This window comes from Schistocerca piceifrons, chromosome 2 (genome assembly GCF_021461385.2).
Source record: "Schistocerca piceifrons isolate TAMUIC-IGC-003096 chromosome 2, iqSchPice1.1, whole genome shotgun sequence".
Lineage (NCBI taxonomy): Eukaryota > Metazoa > Arthropoda > Insecta > Orthoptera > Acrididae > Schistocerca > Schistocerca piceifrons.
The window spans coordinates 342,552,771-342,575,913 of record NC_060139.1 but is presented as its reverse complement, the minus strand read 5'-3'; the positions used below and the strand labels follow the sequence as shown (position 1 = coordinate 342,575,913).

General features: G+C 41.3%; 1 protein-coding gene across 3 annotated transcripts in view; it reads left to right on the top strand.

Annotated features, from left to right (window-relative positions):
* The window catches only part of LOC124776759 (vacuolar protein sorting-associated protein 11 homolog), a 195,780-nt gene that overhangs the window by 83,049 nt on the left and 89,588 nt on the right, over nucleotides 1–23,143 (top strand). For 2 of the 3 annotated variants that reach the window (XM_047251895.1, XM_047251894.1), the window contains exons 6-8: nucleotides 11,650–11,739; nucleotides 11,833–11,978; nucleotides 20,518–20,739. In XM_047251895.1, coding sequence (XP_047107851.1) covers nucleotides 11,650–11,739; nucleotides 11,833–11,978; nucleotides 20,518–20,739 — 458 coding nt within the window. The remainder of the gene's footprint in view (nucleotides 1–11,649; nucleotides 11,740–11,832; nucleotides 11,979–20,517; nucleotides 20,740–23,143) is intronic. The other variant, XM_047251896.1, reaches the window with a different exon arrangement.

The window sequence follows — 23,143 nt, the reverse complement described above, 5'->3', positions numbered from 1 at the left end:
GCCACACTATGGGAGGAATTCCAGGCTAAGGATAGCAGCGAAGTTTATTCACGCCAGTACCTAATATGTACTAGAGTTCATGGGGAATCTTTCTTGTCAATGAACCCTCAGTTTTTTGTGGAGCATTTGGAGGACAAATTTGGGGAGGTGGAGGGCTTTTCCAAAATGTGATCAGGGGCGGTCTTGATCAAAACAGCACCCTCTGCCCAGTCACGGGCTCTACTTGCCTGTGACAAGCCAGGGAATGTTTCTGTTTCCATCATGCCCCATAAGAGCTTAAATATGGTCCAGGGTATCATAATTCACAGGGACCTTCTTTTGCAGTCTTATGATGAGCTGCGTGCCAAATTTGAGTGGTGAGGTGTCCATTTCGTCCGGCATGTCCACTGGGGTCTGAAGGATAATCGGGTTGCCACCAGCGACTCCATCTTGGCCTTCGAGGGTGACACATCTCCCGAGAAGGTCATGGTGATGGTCTACCGCTGTGACATAAAGCCAATTATGCCTCCCCCAGTGCGGTGCTTAAGTGCAGGAAGTCCAGGCACGTCTTCCCACTGTACTTCCAGCGTCACCTGTCGGGGTTGTGGACGTCCTTCATGTCCCAATACTCCCTGTGTCTTGCCTCCCATCCATGTCAACTGTAGAGAGCACCATTCACTTTTATTGCCAGACTGCAGGATTCTCCAGAAAGAAAGAAAAAATAATGGAATACAAGACCCTGGACAAACTGACCTACACTGAGGCTAAGAGAAAATATGAGAGGCTACATCTTGTGCATGTGATGTCAACCTATGCCGCCGCTACAACAGCGGTTCTATCATCTTCCGTTCCGCCACATATAGTTGGCTCTCAGAACTGTCAGACTCCACCTGCCCCCTTGATGGTGGGGGGCACTTCCCTCCCTGTTGCTCCTGCACAGCCTACTTCAGGAGCAACACTCCCCTCCCCTCCCCCCCCCCCCCCCCCCTCCCTCCCCAACCATCGGGCACATCAGTCCCCACTTCTCAGCTGGAGAAGCGTAAGTCTTCTTTGGCTCCACTCGCCTTGAAGGGATCCCTTGGGTCACTCCCTTCCCAAGTTCCTGCCAGTGGGTGAAGCAACCACAGGTAGCTGTTCGTAGGGCTTCACTGTCCTCCTCAGTCTCCCAGATTGAATCAGTGAAGCCCTCTGAGCCAGACAAATTTAAGGAGCAGCAAGAGAAACCTTTAAAGAAAAAGACTCCCAAGAACCAAGGCACTGCAGTGGCACCCACACCACCACTACCTACAATCTCTGTCTCTGAGGATGAGGTGGAGATTCTGGCATCCACGGAGGACGTAGATCTCGCTGGGCCCTCAGTCACTATGGATGTCGGTCACACAGGTACACATCTGGTGGCAGCAGGTGACCCTGAGGCATAGACTGCCTCATTGTGTGTTTCATGCCTTCCCAGTCTCACAATAACGTAATCCTCCAGTGGAATTGTGGTGGTTTTTTCCACGCCCTGGCTGAGCTATGGCAGCTATTAAGCTTTACACCTGCTGTCTGCATTGCCCTCCAGAAAACCTGGTTCCCTGCAATGCGGAGCCCTGCCCTCCACAGCTATAAAGGATATTACAGGAACCGTTGTGGCTATAATAGAGTGTCAGGTGGAGTTTGCGTCTATGTCCTGAACTCGGTATGCAGTGAACCTGCGCCCTTTCAAACCCCTCTTCAAACTGTGGCTGTCACAATAAGGACGACGCAGGAAATAACTGTCTACAATATATATCTTCCTCCAGATGGTGCAGTACCCCTCAACGTATTAGCTCCACTGATTGATCAACTCCCTAAACCTTTCCTACTTTTGGGAGATTTTAATGCGCATAACCTCTTTTGGGGTGGCACCATGCTTACTGGATGAGGTAGGGAGGTCGAAAATTTACTGTCACAACTCGACCTCTGCCTCGTAAATTCAGGTGCCCTCACACATTTCAGTGTGGCACATGGCGTGTATTCGGCCATTGATCTCTCGGTTTGCAGTCCTGGCCTTCTCCCATCTACCCACTGGAGAGCATTTGATGACCTGTGTGGTAGTGACCACTTCCCCGTGTTCCTGTCACTCCCCTGGCATCATGCCCACGGACACCTACCCAGATGGGCTTTAAACAAGGTAGACTGGGAAGCCTTCACCTCTGCTGTCACTACTGAATCTCCCCCGCATGGTGCCATTGATGTTGTCATTGAGCAGGTCACTACAATGATCGTTTCTGCGGTGGAAAACACGATCCCTCATTCTTTAAGGTGCCCCCGGCAAAAGACAATCCCTTGGTGGTCGCTGGAAGTCACTGAAACAATTAAAGAGCATCGGCGAGCTCTACAGCGACAGAAGTGGCACCCTTCCCTGGAGCATCTAATAGCCTTTAAACGGCTCTGTGCTCGCGTTCGCCAGCTTATAAAACGACGGAAACAGGAGTGTTGGGAAAGGTACATGTCAACTATTGGGTGCCATACGTCACCTTCCCAAGTCAGGATGAAGATCAGGTGTCCCTGGCATTAACATCAATGGTGTGTTATCTACCGACGCAAATGCGATTGCCGAGCACTTTGCTGAGCACTATGCTCGAGCCTCTGTGTTGGAGAACTACCCTCCAGCCTTTTGCACCCTCAAACGGAGGACGGAAAGGAAGTCTTCTCGTTCACTACACACCACAGTGAACCCTATAATGCCCCATTTACTGAGTGGGAACTCCTCAGCGCCCTTGCACATTGCCCCGACACAGCTCCTGGGCCAGATCGTATCCACAGTCAGATGATTAAACATACATCTCAGTGGCAGGAGAATACCATCATTTGTGGTCAAAACCCGCTTGATGTGGATAGCTGCCGCTCCATTAGCCTCACCAACTTTCTTTGTAAGCTGTTGGAACTTATGGTGTGTCAGTGGTTGGGTTGGGTCCTGGAGTCACGTGACCTACTTACTCCATGTCAGGGTGGCTTCCGCCAGGGTCGCTATACCATTGATAATCTTGTGTCCCTCGAGTCTGCCATCTGAACAGCCTTTTCCAACACCAACATCTGGTGCCATCTATTTTGACTTACATAAAGCATATGATACGACCTGGTGACATCATATCCTTGCCACATTGTATGAGTGGATCTCCGGAGCCTGCTCCTGATTTTTATTCAAAACTTCCTGTCGCTCCATACTTTCCATGTCCAAGTTAGACCTTTCACATGGCCCTAAGGACTCTGTTAACCTTGCGGTTCTCTGCTATCATTTCTTGACATGTACTGGGGCCATGAAGTGGTTTACACTGACACCTTGATGGCTGATGGTCATGCAGGCTTTGCTTATGTTCATGGAGGACATATTGAACAGCACTCCTTGCCAGATGGCTGCAATGTTTTCACTGTATAGCTGGTAGCCATATCTTGTGCTCTTGAGCACATCCACTCACACCCTGGCAAGTCATTTCTCCTGTGTACTGACTCCTCAAGCAGCGTACAAGCTATTGACCAGTGCTACCCTCGCCATCCTTTGGTAGCATCCATTCAGGAGTCCATCTATGCCCTGGGATGGTCCTATCATTCAGTGGTGTTTGTGTGGACCCCAGAACACGTCGGAATCTCAGGCAACGAACCTGCCGACAGGCTGGCCAAACAGACTACGCAGAAACTGCTTCTGGAGATGGGCATCTCCGAAACTGACCTGTGTTCTGTCTTACGCCACAGGGTTTTTCGCCTTTGGAAGACTTAATGGCTTAACAATATGCACAACAAGCTGTGTGTCATTAAGGAGACTACAAATGTGTGTAAATCTTCCTTGTGCTCCTCTCACACGGAATCGGTTGTCTTCTGCCAGCTCCACATTGGCCATATATGGCCAACGCATGGTTACCTCCTCCATCGCAAGGACCCACCTTGGTGCTGCTGTGGCTCACCAATGACTGTCGTCCACCTCTTACTGGACTGCCCACTTTTAGCCTCTCTGCAGTGGACTTTTAACTTTCCCAGCACCCTACCTTCGGTGTTGGGCGACAATGCCTCAGCAGCAGCTTTAGCTTTACATTTTATTCATGAGGGTGGGTTTTATCATTTGATCTAAGTTTTAGTGCATGTCCTTTGCCCCTCTGTGTCCTCCACCTTAGTGTTTTTAGGATGGATGTTTTAATGTGTTGAAGAGTGGCTGGCTTCTCCTTTTTATTCTCATGGTCAGTCAGTCATGGTAATCTCCTCTCTTATTTTGATCTATTCTACATGTTTCTTGTGTGTCTCTGTGGTTTTCTTGTCCAATTTTGTCCATTTTAGTGTTTGTTTGCCCTTCCTGTAGAATGAGCCTCTTCATTACATCACACCTTCTTTGTAATTTTATTGCTCCCCAGCCCATTCCTCATTACCAGGTAGCATGCCGTGTTAGATTGAGTGCTGGCGGGACACCCTGTTTAAAGAACCCCAAGTCATCTTTCACTGTATCTCATACAGCACATGTTTTTGGAGGTAGACAGAAAAGACATTTAATGTTACGAGGGCGGTTCAGAAAGTAACCTCCGATTGGTCACAGTGCGGGTTGTGGGGGGAGTAGCGATGCCATCTGTGCGTTCACGCACTCAACAAGTCAGTCGGCATCAAGCCGTGGTCGAGTGAACATCATACCTGCGCTAGTTTAGTTTTTGTGGCAGTTTGAAATGTGTGCTGCAATAGAAAGCCCCGCCAAATGTGAAGTGCGTGCTGTCATAAGGTTTTTTACAGCCAAAGGATATTCTGCAGCAGCTATTCATCGTGAGCTTTGTGCAGTGTACGGACCAAGAGTTATGAGTGAAGGAGTTGTCCGTGAATGGGTACGTTTATTTAAAAGTGGACGAGAAAACGTTCATGATGAAGAGAGGAGTGATAGACCATCATTGGTGACTGACGAACTCGTTCAGACAGTTGATGCAAAAGTTCGTGAAAATCGACGTTTCTCAATGTCGGAGTTGTCTACTGGTTTTCCACAGATTTCTAAGACTCTCTTGTACGAGATAGTGACAGCAAGATTGGGTTACCGTAAGTTCTGTGCACGATGGGTGCCCAAAATTCTTACCGACCACCACAAAACTCAAAGAATGGCCTCTGCATTAGACTTTCTGTCACGTTATGAGGACGAAGGAGAACCATTGTTAAACAGAATCGTGACCGGTGACGAAACCTGGATTAAGTACGTGAACCCTGAGACAAAAGAACAATCAAAGATGTGGGCACATTCAAATTCGCCTACCAAACCAAGAAAAGCCTCGCAAGATTTTTCTGCCAGAAAACTGATGGCAACGGTGTTTTGGGATGCCAAAGGGGTGTTGTTGGTTGAATTCATGGAACGTGGTACGACCATTAATCAAGACGTGTACTGTGAAACAATAAAAAAGTTACGACGGGCTATACAGAACAAACGCCGTGGTATGCTGACTTCCGGTATCGTTTTTTTTGCACGATAACGCCTGTCCTCACTCTGCTCGCAGAACAACGGCCCTTCTTGAGTCCTTCAAGTGGGACGTTATCAACCATCCACCTTACAGCCCAGACCTGGCGCCAAGTGATTATCACCTCTTCATGCATTTGAAGAAATGGCTCGGGTCACAGCGGTTTGATGATGACGAAGAGCTCAAAGATGCGGTCACAGGCTGGCTCCAGGCACAAGCGGGTGATTTTTATGCAGAAGGAATTTCAAAGCTTGTGAAGAGATACGATAAGTGCCTCAATCGCTATGGAGACTATGTAGAAAAATAGTGCAAAGATGTAGTTGTAAGATGTATATATTAAAATATTTTTATTTAACTTGGTGTATTTTTTTAAATCAACCGGAGGTTACTTTCTGAACGGCCCTCGTACATTGAGCCAAGATTTTGCTGACTTTCTTCGATACTTTGACAACATTGGCAGATTCACCATTGTCTTATCCTCTTAAGGTTGTTGAGCTCCCTTGACAGGTTTTCTTTAACTGATATTGCATGGGCTCTGTGGCCCAGTGTACATAACATATCTTCATGCTGTGAAAGATGATGGCAGCTGGAGGCATGGGGATACATATCACTGAGAGTGTTTCTTCTGTGCACACTGTGTCTCATAGTGACACGGTGCTCAACTAGGATGTCCAAAAAGGGGAATTCGCCATTCTCCTCCACCACTGTAGTGAATTTGATGTTGGAATGCAGTGAATTCAAATGCTGGAGATGCTCCTGAAGCCTCTCACTCCCATGTGGTCACACCACAAATGTGTCCATCAATATATTTGAAAAACAGCGTGTGTTTTAGGGCACCTTTTTCCAAGTTTTTTCTTTGAAGGCCCCATGCAGTATCAGGCAAAGATAGCCTACCAAGGAAACTCAACAACCTTAACAACATATTCAAGAAGAACGGATACAGTGGGAGGCTAACTGACATCCTTCCAGATGGAAGGTACAGATTCAGTGAATAGAACACGACAAGGAAATAAAGACAATGGCGTATCTACCATATTCAGTGAGGTATCGAACAAAATTGGAAATGAAATGTAAACAAGTGGAAGTGGTAAGACAGGCTTCAGCATTTTGGGAAATACAATTTGCCAATGTCTGATCAATAAAGACAGTGACTTCACCCTCAGTAAAGTATGGGACCCATAGCTGAGTCAACTGAAGTCACAACGTCAATTGAGAATGACATCCATGTCTGAGGGGGCAGCAGAAAAATTAAGGAACTGGAGTTTGCACCCATTGTTTGGCGATTGTATTCCCCCACCGTTCCACTTGATGTAGCATGTGACCTTTTAATGAGAGAAGCAGTAGGGACTGAAAAGAGTATAAAGAAGGAATGATGTAGCAAAGACATTCATTCTGCAGCTTCTCCTGAAGTTGACAGCAAAGTATGCTGTCAAAATATTGTGTTATATAAACAACTGCACTTGGCTGGACACCTGAGAACAGTTGATTCGCCAGGAAAGCTTAAGATCACACATTTCTTGTGTTATTAATAACCATTCATCAGTTGCATTCCCAGTTGCTAAGTTAATTTTGTTTGCAGTTTACACAAATGGTTTGAGAAATACTAACTGCAAAATGATTCTACTAGCAAATGATAAAATATAAAGGTTTGCAGATAGAAAAATTGACAACATTAAATTATTAAGATTAAAAGTGATAATAAATTTACTTGGAAGCATACCTCGTAACTGTGGGAAATCATAAGGGAATCTTTCTTTGCGACAACAATATGGTTCATATTAGTGGCATAAAAATAAAAAAAATAACATTTTATCTAGTTTAATTCTACAATGATATATGGTATCATATTTTACCATATTAAAATTTTCATAAACCAAAAATGTATGATTTGATTTCGTGTGTGAATTGCAGAATTCCTTGTAGAAACAAGTTCAAAGAATTGAAAATGTCATATCCTCCTCCTCAGTTTATTCATTCATAAATGTAAATGTGTGTAGACAATATACCATTTTTTTCTTTCAAGAACAGATCCTGAAAGGCACTTGCTTTGATCCAGAAAGGTATCAATTATTTGGGAACACACATTTTCAGTAATATATCAGTCACAAGAAATTCAGATACTATTAATTTACAATTAAGAGGAATTTGGATTTATTCTCTTCCTCTCTTAAATAATTTCTTAATATTACTAATTTACGTAAATTGGTAACATTAATGTACGTATGCAGCCTACATATTTATGTGTTTATAAACAATATTTTATAAATCCATAAACAGAAAAGTGTAATTTGTTTTTTTTATTTTCTTCTTACAGATCATTCACCATCATGTCAGTTATGACTTGATAAAAACACTTTACTATTACCCATTTCATAATGATTGACCCCTGACTTATATGCTGATTATATCGCATGCCAAATGTGGATGTGTTGTACCTTCCCAGAATTGTGGAAATGTCTACTTCTATTTGGTGTATGAATATTTCATTTTAGTTGGAAAGGGGGCGACAGCATGCTCTTTTGAGCGTTTTTTTATGAGTGTCAACTTTGAGGAGTCATAGAAGTCAGTTTATAATTAGGAGAATAATTCCCTTTGCACAGTTTAAAGGTACAACCATTTTCTACTTACAAGTGAATTTTTGTTGCTCTCTGATTGATCATTTTGTCCTAATAATGGTGGATGTGGATTGCTGCAGTTTGCCTTGTTGTAATGAGTTAACAAACGAAAAGTGTAGATGCAAGCTGTGTTGTTGCCTTTCACAGCAGTTAGGCTTTTATGCACTTAACTCTACATAAAGCACTAATATCGTGAGTTTAATTTATTTGCTTTTGTATCGTTATGCTCCCTGTGCTTGCATGTACTATGTTTCCGGATCTCTAAACAGTATTTCCACTTCATTATTCATCATTGCAGTCTTTACTTTATGGCTTCCTGTCAGATAGGAAACGATCATGCAACCTATCTATGTTTTGTACTCATGCAAGACAGTCTTCGTGATGTAATGCCTTGTGCGTGTGTGAAACCATGTATCATTTATAGATTTGTCGAAAGTCCATGGTGATCAGCAGCTTTCAGTGCATGTGCTTACTTTGGGTCTGAAAAAGAACAGGGCATGATCAGTTCCTATCACAGATGGTAAAGAGAACTTCTGAATATGTCAGTGTTAGTGAAAGTCAAGCAAATTTCGAGAGAGTGTAACTTTGTCTTGGATAACTGAAGAAGTGTACTGGTAGGTGACAGAAGTTTGCATTGGACGAGTTTGCACAGGGAACCATAAGAGGGAAAATCCTGGACTTCCGTGTGGAAAAAGTAGTTTCCAAAAGTAGCTGTCATATTGCAAAAGTTAGACTGAAGTGGAAGACTTTCTTGATGTGAATGAAATGACCCCCTGGTGTTCTATTCAGAAATTGGGCTCCAGAGACAGAAAGTGGAACAAAAACCCTGTGCTGATGGAAAATTACCAAGTAGCAGGAATAAGAAATGAGCCAAACACTGAACGGACTCATTATTACACTGATGAGAACTGTAGCACCAATCCTTCCAGAAAGTTTTTATGGCAGGAGCAAAAATTGCCTTGTGCATCATAAAATATTTACGATTATCACAGACAAAGTATTTGAGAGTGGAATGGATGGAAAGGAGGAATTCAAACACCATCCGGTTCTTGAAAAACAGATTATAAGGTGCCACATTGGGAGCAAAAATGAATTTGAGTAAAATGCTCTCTTATGTTTTACTGGGCAACAAGGAGGTGCAGTTTATCATTCTGAGATGAATGCCTGACCCTACAAAGAGTGGTCTAGGAGTGTAGTGGTGTAGGAGTGTTCTCGGAAAATTACCAGACAGATTGGCCTCAGTATCACTCAGTGATAAAATTGAGGAAGGATTCTATTATTGAATGGATGTAAAGCAATAATGTAGAGCTTCCATCAAACTCCTCATCATAGGCAGAATTTACTAAAGTAAGCCCACTGGAGCCCATGCGACTTTACTTCAGGTCACAAGAATACCTTTTAGAAATGTACGACATTTGTGAGAAAAGTAATGAGGCTGATTTTTTATGTAACTAAGTTTTTATTTATTTATTTTCAGACAATAATATTGTCCCCTTCAAAGTAGTTCCCTTTTGCAGCTGTACACCGGCGCAGTCATACCCAGTCTTGGTAGAGGCAATGAAAGGCTTCAGTTTGTAGGGCCTTTAACATTCAGTCACATTTTTTTTAATGTTCTCCAGAGTCTCAAAATGATGTCTTTTAAGACATTTTTCAATTTCAGAAAAAGAAAAGATCGGGTGAATAGAGGGGCTGTGGAACAACAGGAATGACTTTTGAGATAAAACATCTTGTGACGGAACTGACTGCGGCGTTGTCATGGTGCAGCATCCATTTGTCTGCAGTGACCTGTCTCACTTGATTCACCCTTTTCCTGAGCCTTTCAAGCACATCTTTCTAAAAAGCTTGATTGACAGTTTGCTCTGGAGGAACAAATTCTTTTTGCACAATACCCCTACCGTCAAAACAGAAGATCAGCATTGTTTTGATCTTTGATTTGCACATTTGACCATTTTTTGATTGTGGAGGTGACTCAATGTGCCACTCCTCAGTTTGCTACTTTGTCTCAGGATCATATGAAAAATCCAGAATTGATCACTGTGGTCACACAAATGCTCCATTAATGGTCATTGGCCACCCTGTCGAGAAGATCAATGCACACATTTCTTCGATTGTCCTTCTTCTCAGTTGTGAAGCTTTTCGGCACTATTGTAGTACAAACCTTTCACGTGTGCAAAACTTTGGTTGAGTGTTCACTTGCAAATTCCTGTGTTATTGTAGTGTATTTGTAACAGCAACTGAGTGCACTAATGCTGTATTGGAATGCTAGTACGAAGCTGCCATTTTTCACTGGTGAATAGGTGCTTGCTTATTGCACATTACAACAATGGCAATGCACTGGTGTGACAACGTTGCTCCTCCACAGCCTCACATATATTGCCGCTGCTAACACAATTGCTTTACAAGCTCTTGAGTGATAAACATGGGGACCATTCATTGGTAATGACATACGATGTAACCAATTAGAATTCAAGCTTTACACCTGTTCTTTTTCTGCCTCAGTTGCTACAGTGGTAAGCTCAGTCTCAGAGTCTTGCATTTGACATATAGTGATGAAACGACTAACCAGAAAGTAACAAAAATTTGTGCGCAAATAGAGCAAGGTTTTATCTTTAAACTGTGCAAAGGAAAAATTTCTCCTAAGTGTGTTCTGACTTCTATGACTCCTCAAGGATCACACTCACCAAACAATACTCGAAAAAGCACGCTTTCTCTTAAATTTTACTGTGTATGTCGTTACCATTTCAACTAAAGTGTAATATTCATACACAAAATAAAAGTAGACATTTCCACAGTTCTGACAAGGTACAACACATCAATATTTGTCAAGCGATGTATCCAGAATATGGGCTCATAGTCAGACATCAGTAATTATGAAATTGATTGTAGGTGTGGTCCTATTGAAGATGGCATGTCATTGTCTCCCTTTGAGATTAAGTACTGACATGGGTTACATGGGGTCCAATAGTTTCAATGTGGACTCCAAAGCACATTGCAGCTTGGTGTTTTTTCGCATTAACAAATCACTGAAATCATCGGGAGCGATGAAAAAAGCAATAAATGGCAAAAAAAAAAAAAGGTCTTGGGCTGACTGGGGATTCAGCCTCAGATCATCCAATTTTACTGTGACTCATACCCATTTAGCCATCAAGTTAAATCTAAGTATATCAGTTTTTATATGAAAATTGTATTCCATATCATGTTTAGTTACATGCACCACACCCATGATGATCTCTTCAGTATGAGTCTTAGGAGCAAACAGTGTAACTAATGTAACGTAATGTAATTGTATAAACAAGGGCATAAATAAAGAAAATGAAGTATCAAGCCACCATTTAATATGTTAACAAGAAGCTGAATATTGTAGCTGAGTTTTCAAACTTGCATCTTCACTCATATTGCAAAAACAATTATGGTATCTTTGAAAATGGTTATCAGTGTAGAATTGTATTTTGATGTTAACAGTTATTCTTGTTTTGCAATATAAGGCCCCTTCTTCAATAACCAACACATGCTTTGTGTAGGTATAGGGTGAAGGTACTGTTATGAGAGGACTGTTAATCTGATATTTAGAGAATGGAATTTAAGATATAATTTTATGTTTTTAACTTTTCTTTTTCTAGGTCCTACTAGATAGCATGGGATGTAGCAAAAAATGTTCTGTATTTGCTGATGCCTCACAGGACAGCCATTTCATGATTAGCAGAAATGATGTAAGTCATATTTTAGATAATCTGTAATTGCTAATGCAGGTATTATTTAATTCATAAATTTTGTACATTTTGTGCCTTATTGTATGCTGTCAGGCTGTTTATTGTTATACACCTGATGGGCGTGGACCATGCTATGCTGTTGAGGGTGAGAAGATTATGCTGCAGTGGTTCAGAAGCTACCTGGTCATTGTTGCCAAAGAAACCAAAACAATAACTGCAGTATCAACAGTATCTCCAAAGTAAGTCTGTGATTGTGGGTACTTACTAAGAGTTGCCACGGTTTTGTGTAGTGTGAAGTTTAGTAAAAAAAATAGGGTGTATATTGTAACCTTATTTACTAATTATTAGTTAACAGGGACAGAAGGATTCACTTATGGAATGTGTTGGATCCACCACTCAGTTTGCTTAAATCATATCAGAAAACATTTCAGTGCCATGTATGGTGCTATTGTATCGGCACACTCTGAAAGGTATGCGTCTGAACCAGAAAGCTTGCCTTTAGTAAGTATTTTAAGCTGCTTCGCTACACCAAATATAACTAATTTTAAGTCACTCATTGTGACATTTGTTCTTGATTCAAATTCTGGAATATTTCTTCATCTTCTGTGGCGAAGAAATTTTGGAAAACTGTGTTTACCAACTCTGCTTTAAAGGTGCTGTAATCAGTAATATTAATGTTGGTATCACACAATGAAGTTAGTGATTGTGTCTTGTTGCTGATGTACTTTACATATAATGAGAATCTCTTTGGATTTTCTGTCACATTTCAAGACAGAGTTTCATAGTGGAAGCTATTAAAAGCATCTTGTATTGAACCCCATGCTAAGTTTCAAGTTTCAGTAAAACTTCACTAATCTTGGAGATTTTGTGTTCTTTTAAATTTGGAATGCATTTTTCATTGCTTCTGCAACAGTGTTCTGACCTGTTTTATTTAGCATGAGGGATCAGTACCATCTTTTATTAATTTATTCACCCTAAGTCTCACCTCCAACGGCCTTGCTACAGTGGTTTCCATCAGATCACCTAAGTTAAGTGCTATCAGGCTTGGTTAGCACTTGGGTGGGTGACCATCTGCCAAGCATGTTGGCAAGTGTGGTGCACATAGCTCTTTTGAGGGAAACTGAGGAGCTACTTGATTGAGAAGTAGTGGCTCGGGTTTTGTAAACTGACACACGGCCAGGAGAGCAGTGTGCTGACCACGTGCTCCTCCATATTCGCATCCAGTGACGCCTGTAGGCTGAGGATGACATGGCAGCCGGTCACTACTGTTGGGACTTCGTGGCCTGTTCAGGTGGAGTTTAAGTTATGTTAGGTCTCTCAATTGGCTCAGACACTATTTTGTTGAATTCAGGGCATATCTGCTCTACACTTACATTGCCTGTTGTGAAGGAGTGAGGACTTTCTTAGGAAGATATCAAACAAATTTTTTGTATGCTCTCTTAAATAGATATATTCTGCATTTACTTTTGGTAGATTTGTATGTTGTGGTGGTAAGTCTCATTACAAAGACTTTGTGGCCACTAATCTCTGTATCCGTCATGATGCTCCCTATTTGCTCAGGATTATTTGTTATGAAGAGGTCAAGTATGTTTTTGCAGCCTTTTACACTTAACATATGGCACAATAAAGAGTAACATAACTTCCCCATTGCTTCACAATGATTTGTAAAATGCAGACATCACTACTAAATGCACTTCATTAATAACATGCATTTATCACTATTGTTATCATTGTGAAGCAAATAGGAAGGGACATTGCTCATTATTGTGGCATATATTACATTTGTCCTTGCTCCATTTGTAGACAGACGGTAAGCAAAGTGACTGCTTTTTACCTGTTTAGAAGTTCTTCATTTTTTCCTGTTGTTTAATGTTTCCTGATAAATGCCAAAGTTCAATCAAAACTCAAAGTCCTTGTAACTAAATACAACTAATTTCTGCTCTTCACACATGAAAGTTGAAGTTTACCAAAATGTTGGAGTACTGGCTTATTTTACAAGTACCACAATATCCCAGATATTCAACTCCAGCAAAATGTTAAAGGGTCACAAACACACAACTCATGAAATTTTCGTGGTAACAGAATGGCGCGACCTTCTTGCCACACAGGAATGGAGCACCAAACCAAGAATCCAAGCAAAAGTCAAGGCAAGTAATCATGTCATCGAGCAATCAAGAGTTCAATTGTTATAAGTGTCCATACACTGCGTACTCTACCGCCTCCAGATCCCACAACAGCTGTGACTTTCCAGAAGACAAAATGACCAAGCATTTCAATTTGACCAATGTTGGCATAATAAACTACGCGTGGACTGACAGACATTTTTCACCCATCTTTTTGAACCCTCACAAATTATTATATATCTGATAGCTTTCATTGAAACAGTAAAACATATTTTGGATTTGCAGCTGAATGTCATTTTAATCTTTACACAATATTTCAACAACTTCCTTAGTTGTCTCCATTGGGCCTCTGGAAAACTTTTATTGCTCACTGTCTAGATTCCAACCAATCTGTGAACCATACATGCAGCATATTACCCTAGTGATTGCTTCATTGTTCTTTAAACAGTAAACCAATCAGTAGAAATTATAACTGACATAAAGGCTGTAAAAAAAAAATTAAAAAAATGTGAGTTAGGGAAACAACTTAAGATAATACACATTGCCAAAAATATGTCTTAATATAACTTATCTGTGGATTTGGGGGTGGGAGAGGGGGGTGGGAGAGAGAGAGAGAGAGAGAGAGAGAGAGAGAGAGAGAGAGAGAGAGAGAGAGAGAGGGAGGGTGGGGTGGGGGTGGGGGGATGGATACACAGACAGACAGAACATTGAAATGTGTTCTGATGTGATTTAAGCAAACAGAGTGGTGCATCCCACACTTTCCACAAGCCAAAACTTGTATCACTGTTCTGGTTTCTTTGTGTGTCTTTCCAAGCGACTAAGTGATAGCTGATTTAATGAGCTTGATTTGCGTGTAACAATGTAAAGAGTGCTGCTATAATTAATGTTGTGATGTAATGATGATGTACTCCTTACTCAGTGCTGGCTTGTGGAATTCTGGAAGCCAAAAGTATGTTAGTGATTTGGTTCATTCACGAAAAGGTGCATGGAACTATTTACGAAAGTTGAGAACAGAGCAGCATAGTGTTTCTTAATCAGTAACTTCTGTGGTGGAACTACTAGTACAAAATATTCAAGTGATTACCTGTTAAATTAACATGGAAGTGCAGTATGACAATGGTTTCTTTTCAGTAGAAATGTGAATTGGGTTTAACTGGTGATACAAGAGTGGAAGAGGCTAGATATTGTTAGGGAGTGTGTTGCGTATTGAATGGATAATGAAAAGATGTGGTATTGATTTCTGTTGGTATTATTTCAAAGTGACATTTTCCATCTTACTACTGAGAAACTTTAACATCTGAGAAGTATAAGTGGCATGTGTTTTTATGAGACACACAGTCAAGTTTACTTAGTAACGAAGCATGTTCTCTCTGTAAGGCTCCTTACTTGAGTCTGACTGCCATAAAAATAATCAAAATAATGTAAAAGGAGCTTTACAGTTGTTCTGCAACAGGGTGAGATGCTTTACAGTTGTCACCATGAGAGGGACAATAATTTTACAATACATGTCTTTGTTCCATAGTTCTTGTCATCTGTTCAACATAAAACAGGCTACTTTCACACAATATGTATAAACATAGCCAAAGCCTTGCAGACAAACAAAAATTACGCGAAGCAAAATGTAGTGTGAGGAGGGCTATGCGAGAGGCGTTCAATGAATTCGAAAGTAAAGTTCTATGTACTGACTTGGCAGAAAATCCTAAGAAATTTTGGTCTTATGTCAAAGCGGTAGGTGGATCAAAACAAAATGTCCAGCCACTCTGTGACCAAAATGGTACTGAAACAGAGGATGACAGACTAAAGGCTGAAATACTAAATGTCTTTTTCCAAAGCTGTTTCACAGAGGAAGACTGCACTGTAGTTCCTTCTCTAGATTGTCGCACAGATGACAAAATGGTAGATATCGAAATAGACGACAGAGGGATAGAGAAACAATTAAAATCACTCAAAACAGGAAAGGCCGCTGGACCGGGGGGGGGGGGGGGGATACCAGTTCGATTTTACACAGAGTATGCGAAAGAACTTGCCCCCCTTCTTGCAGCGGTGTACCATAGGTCTCTAGAAGAGCGTAGCATTCCAAAGGATTGGAAAAGGGCACAGGTCATCCCCGTTTTCAAGAAGGGACGTCGAACAGATGTGCAGAACTATAGACCTATATCTCTAACGTCGATCAGTTGTAGAATTTTGGAACACATATTATGTTCGAGTATAATGACTTTTCTGGAGACTAGAAATCTACTCTGTTGGGATCAGCATGGGTTTCGAAAAAGACGGTCATGTGAAACCCAGCTCGCGCTATTCGTCCACGAGACTCAGAGGGCCATAGATACGGGTTCACAGGTAGATGCCGTGTTTCTTGACTTCCGCAAGGCGTTCGATACAGTTCCCCACAGTCGTTTAATGAACAAAGTAAGAGCATATGGACTATCAGACCAATTGTGTGACTGGATTGAGGAGTTCCTAGGTAACAGAACGCAGCATGTCATTCTCAATGGAGAGAAGTCTTCCGAAGTAGGAGTGATTTCAGGTGTGCCGCAGGGGTGTGTCATAGGACCGTTGCTATTCACAATATACATAAATGACCCGGTGGATGACATCGGAAGTTCACTGAGGCTTTTTGCAGATGATGCTGTGGTGTATCGAGAGGTTGTAACAATGGAAAATTGTACTGAAATGCAGGAGGATCTGCAGCGAATTGACGTATGGTGCAGGGAATGGCAATTGAATCTCAATGTAGACAAGTGTAATGTGCTGCGAATACATAGAAAGATAGATCCCTTATCATTTAGCTACAAAATAGCAGGTCAGCAACTGGAAGCAGTTAATTCCATAAATTATCTGGGAGTACGCATTAGGAGTGATTTAAAATGGAATGATCATATAAAGTTGATCGTCGGTAAAGCAGATGCCAGACTGAGATTCATTGGAAGAATCCTAAGGAAATGCAATCCGAAAACAAAGGAAGTAGATTACAGTACGCTTGTTCGCCCACTGCTTGAATACTGCTCAGCAGTGTGGGGTCCGTACCAGATAGGGTTGACAGAAGAGATAGAGAAGATCCAACGGAGAACAGCGCGCTTCGTTACAGGATCATTTAGTAATCGCGAAAGCATTATGGAGATGATAGATAAACGCCAGTGGAAGACTCTGCAGGAGAGACGCTCAGTAGCTTGGAATGGGCTTTTGTTAAAGTTTCGAGAACATACCTTCTCCGAAGAGTCAAGCAGTATATTGCTCCCTCCTACGTATATCTCGTGAAGAGACCATGAGGATAAAATCAGAGAGATTAGAGCCCACACAGAAGCATACCGCCAATCCTTCTTTCCACGAACAATATGAGACTGGAATAGAAGGGAAAACCGATAGAGGTACTCAGGGTACCCTCTGCCACACACCGGCAGGTGGCTTGCGGAGTATGGATGTAGATGTAGATGTAGATGTGGCATACACCCGACTTTTGGATCCCTAAATTAGCTTTCACGTAACTTAGTAGAATTTTTAATTTTGTTGGATGGCTCAATATACAGGGTGTATCGAAAAGAACCAACTGATTGGGGGGGGGGGGGGGGGGGAGAAATCATAACTACTATGTTATTTGAAATATGTGCATGAGAAACATACTGTTGGTAAAAATGGTGCCAGGACAACAGAAAGCATATCATGTTCTACATTTTACTCAGTGCGGGTCAGCAACAGCTATTCAGTGTGATTTTCTTACCAGGTATCATGTGAATCTTCCTACAGCACAGAGCATTAGATGATGGCATGAACATTCCGAGAAACAGGTTGTTTGTTTAAAGGCAAATTGCCAGGCCATCCCCGAGTGTCTGACACAGACGTTGAATGTGTCCACCACAGGTTCACAAGGAATACTCAGAAATCCATTTGCTGTGCAGCTCGATACCTCAACATGCCGCCGATGGGGCGTCTGGTGAGTGTTGCGTCGACATTTACAAGGGTTGAATGAAAAGTAATGCCTCCACTTCATTTATTAGGTTTGGATGGGAATATTTGAATAAATCAAATGCAGAAATAATCCTCAGAATGTGGTCTTTAATTACCAATATTCACTTTTCCTCATAATCACCAGTCAATTGGATACATTTCTGCCATAAATGAACAAGTTTCCTAAAGCCATCACGGAAAAAGTTGACAATCTGTTTCCGCACAACCACAATCTCACAGTTCTCTCAGTGTCGCTGGGTCATAATGGTGTATCCATGTTTCGTCTCCTGTCACTGTTGAATGGAGAAAGGCGTCACCTTCATTCTCGTAATGCAAGAGTTCCTGGCAAATTTCAAGTCTGTGCGCTTTCATTTCAGGAGTCAGCATCCGGGGTACCCATCATGCACAGGTCTTCCAGTAGCCAAGCAAAGCAATAATGTGACCCATATGTTCTTGTGAAATGCTGATTGTGCTTGGAATTTCTCTGTGAGTGATACGACGATCATCCTGAATCAATCTGTCAACATTTTTCTTGTGAAACTTGGTGGTTGCTGTCACAGGTCATCCAACTTTTTGTTTGTCATGCAGGTCACATGTTCCTACCTCAACATCTTTAAACTTACTCGCCCAGTAACGCATAGTACTCACATCAACACAATCACCATAGACTGCTTTCATTCTTTGATGAATCTCCTGTGGGGTGACACCTTCTGCTGTCAAGAATTCAATAACTGCACATTGCTTAAATCACGTTGACCGACCGTCTGCGCAGGGTTCCATACTTTACACTGTAACAACACAACCGTTCAATGCTAAGGCTTCCTGCCAACTGGAGCTGTAGAGAAGACGCTATGGAACAAGTCAGTTCCTGCTGCACACCAATGCTGCCAACTGTTGAAGAGTTACAAAGTTGGAGCCATTACTTTTCAGTCAACCCTTGTACATATGAAACTATACAAAATTCAACTAATGCAAGCTCTTTGTGAAAGTGATAAACAACAACATGTGGAGTTTTGTAATTTCGTTCTTGGCAAGATGAAGGATGTCAGTTTTCTTCCACCGTTAATGTTTAGTGATGAGGCAACATTCCATTTAAATTGAAAGGTGAACCATCATAATGTGAGAATATGGGGTATGGAACAACCACATGAAGTTGCACGATGTGAGAGGGACTCTCCGAAATGTAATGTGTTTTGTCAAGTTTGACAGGAAAATGTGTGTGGTCCATTTTTCTTTACCAAAAACACTGTTACAGGAAGCACATATCTCAAAATGCTTGAGAACTTCCTTTTCCCACAGTTAGAGACTGATTTGAATGACTCCATTTACCAACAGGATGGGGCACTGTCACACTGGCATCTGTAAGTGGGGGAAGTTTTAAATCAAAAGATTGTTGAACGATGGATCGGTCGGACTGTATAATATGATTCAGCCGTAGATTACTGGCCTTCAAGGTCACCGGACTGGACTGTGCATGATTATTTCTTGTGGGAGTTTCTAAAAGACTCTGTTTATGTGCCTCCATTACCAGCAACAATGAATGAACTGAGACGTTGCATAACAGCAGCTGTGAACACTGTAACTCGAGACACGCTCACTGCAGTGTGGGAACAATTTGAATACTGCATTGACATACACCGTGCATGTCAATGCATACCTATGAAAAGGTATGAAAAAAAACTTTTTGAGTTTCCTGTTAATAAAAAAACAATTCATTATATATGTTTATTACTTTCAGAAATATAGGCATTCCAAATTGGATGATTCTTTTTGATACACGCTGTACATTATAAACCATATTTTTGAAGTTATGCCATTTCCAGGAAGAATTTGAGAATATTCCTATCCCTCCCACCTCTCATGTCTCCAAGCACTGGTATTTTAGAACTTCACCATTTGTAACTTCCTCTTTAATATGTACATATGCTTCTGAAGTGATACTTCAAAATCTGTGCTAGTATCTTCCTTTTGTCTGTCTTCAGTTTCCCCATACATTTTTTTGCAGCTCAGTTTTACACTTTGAAAAAATGAGGTATCAATAAATGTAATTAGAGTAATAAGGTATATATTCTGCTGCACGGATGAATATCAAACATACCTTAAGATTGTGTAGTTCACCTACAGATGATATATACAATCTCTTCTTTCGGCACTACCTTATTGATTCATTTAACTTGCATTGCTAGTAATAATAAATAAAAGAATCTGAGAGAATGTAAAAGTTCAAAGTTCCAGATCAATATGTTCTGTAAAGTTATGTGTGGAACACAAACACTGGAAGGAGCCAAACCACTCACATGCAGCTGAGTAGTAGACAAAGACATAAACAACATTGAAATCGTTATTGAGTTTCTGGACACTACCTTTTTTCGTAACTAACAGTGTGAAAATCATGCATATATGCGTGGCTGTATTGCCTCAGCTTGAGTGGGATGAGGGTTTGAGTGATTGAAAGAAATAGGGAGGGTAGAGAGTATGGAGGCTAGGATGGGAGGGCAGCCATACTATTTCCGTAATATTGTTGTGATTAGTGAGAAGCAAATTTGAACTAGGATTTTATTATATTATTGCTGTCAGTTAGAAATTTCAAGCAGCTCTCTGTTAGACATTGCACTAAAACACTGACTGTTGCTCTTAATGTATAAAAATATACAAATAGGTTTTGATGGCATTTAGGACTGTAAAATTTGTTTTCCTTTGCATTTTTCAGTGAAACAGAAGTCCCACAAAAACAAGTGGTGACTATATTGGATATACAAAATAAGTTTATTGTGTTCACTGCGCCCATAAAAGAAATACAAACAGTGCTGGCTGAGTGGGGCTCCTTCTACATTTTAGGAGCCAACAACAAGCTGTATCAGCTCATGGAGAAAGACCTTCAGTCAAAACTTGCATTACTTTTTAAGAAAAATCTATACGATGTTTCTATTAGGTAAGATACATTTAAAAATATATGAAATTACTGCTTTCCTGTAATTATCTTGATTTGCTGTGTGCACTAACCATTTAGTTACAAATTAGAATGACATAATGAGGTTAATTATGAGTCTAGTACTGATGAAGTGCTAGAGTACTGTCCATGGTGTTTCATGTTTATGTGGAAAAAATGCTGAGCTGAGCTCCAGTTGTTCCTTATTAGTTCATGTAACAGCATCATGCAATGTGTTAAGTGTGGCTTTTAGAATTCGTGTTTGAAAATTTGTTTTATAAAAGATGAGGCTAGATAATATTAAACTGTCATTACTGGTAGTTATTACTAACTTTTATGCAGTTTCAAAAATAAATGTATACACAAAATATAGGCATGAAGGTACCAACTCACCAGATACACACGTGCCTGCTCCCAACCCTCCCAGCTGCTGTCAGTGTGTAAGCTAGACATATGTATTAAGACTACATGCAGCTCAGTGTGCACATTGACTTATGTATTGTAAGTGTCCCCCTTACTGTGATGAGTGGTAAAAGTCACATATGAGACTGATAATCATGTATGTTGCATGCCATGTACATGGCATTTCTGTAAATAATATTCTATGAAGTCTCCTCTAGTTGTTTCAGCTATGGCATATTGTAGTTTTAATGAGGTCGTGGTCCTGATCTTTCACATCTGTAACAGCAAATATCGGTTATTGGCACATGTCATCCTAGCCTCGTCATTCTTTAGCAAACATGTGGTTAGAACACCATGCCACAGCTTATGAGCAACAGGATGACAAACTATTAATCAGCTTGTCATTGATATGCATGGCTCTCTGTCACTGTCTGTCAGGTAAACGACTCCTTGCATTATTCAACAAAGCTGGCTATCACAGCAGTCTTCTCACATTTTCTCAGCACTAGTGGTCCACCTGCTTCAAATATGCTGTGTCTGCTATACAAAACAATAGATGTACTTCTGGATTGCATGTTGTAATCTTCTGCAACACTAGTGTTATGAAACATGCTCAACTTCTTAATTACTTCTTGTTTTTACTAGTTAAAGCAGCCTTTCAGACATTTTCCTCAGTTTATGGAAAACACTGTACTAACCAAACATGAGTTTGTAAACATACTACATGTGCAATGTAACTTGATCCTTTGCAAAGTCAGTGATTGGAAAAAAGTTCTACATCCAAATGCTCATTAACAGTGATGGCACCAAAATGGTCAATGACGAAATGAAGACCAAAATACTAAATATTTTCTTATGAAATTCCTTCACTGAGTATGACCACTGCCTCTACACTTCTGTTTGTGCACTAATCTCTGTAAGTTTCTCCTTACCGTTCCTGAACAACATGTATGTATGGGAGAATATTGTGTTTTTAAAATTGTCTATGGAAATGGAATCTCACCTGAAGCTGACTGATGTGTAGTGCATAGAAACACATGAAAGAAAATAGTATTTACACTAGCCTTTGAGCTCTTGCTCTGTCTCTAACAGGAGTACACACATTCACACACGCAACCACACAGACAATCCATGCGGCCGTGGCGAAACAGAAGTTTGATTATTGAGAACAGTTGCCTGTAAACTGGAGGCAAGGAGGAGGTAGTGCAGGGGTAATGTGAAGCTGGTCTTTCGACAGATGACTCAGCAGCTGCACAACAGGATGAAAGGAGTTCAAAGAATCTGGCAAAAGGTGAGGTGAGGCAGTGGGAAACATGCTAGTAGAGATTTATGATGGGGGAATTGTGAGAGTGCAGGATATCCTGGGGAAACAATTTCCACCTGATCCTGGGGAGACAATTCCTACCTGTATAGTTCAGAGAAACCAGTGCATCCAAATTGCTTGCATAATGAAGAAGTTGTTGAAGTCATTTCTGTTCTGGTGTGCAACATGTTTGGCAACTGGATGGTCAAGTTTGTGGTTGGCCATAGTTTGGCAGTGGCCATTCATGTGAGTGGATAGTGGGTTACTTACAATACCCATATAGAATGCTACCCAGTAATTGTAGCTTAGCTGAGATACAACATGGCTGCTTACACCTGTGCACCTGCCTTTCATAGGGTAGCAAATTCCTGGGCCTGGGCTGTGATAAGGGGTGATGGGTGGGTAAATGGGACAGGTCTTGCAACTAGGTCAGCCACAAGGAAATGACTCGGGTGCAAGAGTAGGAGCAGAATCGTAGTAGAGATGAACAAGGACATTCTGTACGTTGGGTGGCAGCAGAACACTACTTTGTATGATGTGGGTCAGATTTCGGGTAGGCTATCCCTCATCTCAGGGCATTACAAGAAATGCTCAGAGCCCTGGTGAAGGTGATACGGGATGTTTAGAAGATTGCTGGTCTTTGACTGCTTAATGGGCTACTTTTGTCAGAGGAGGAGATGGCAAGGGATATCTGTTTATGGA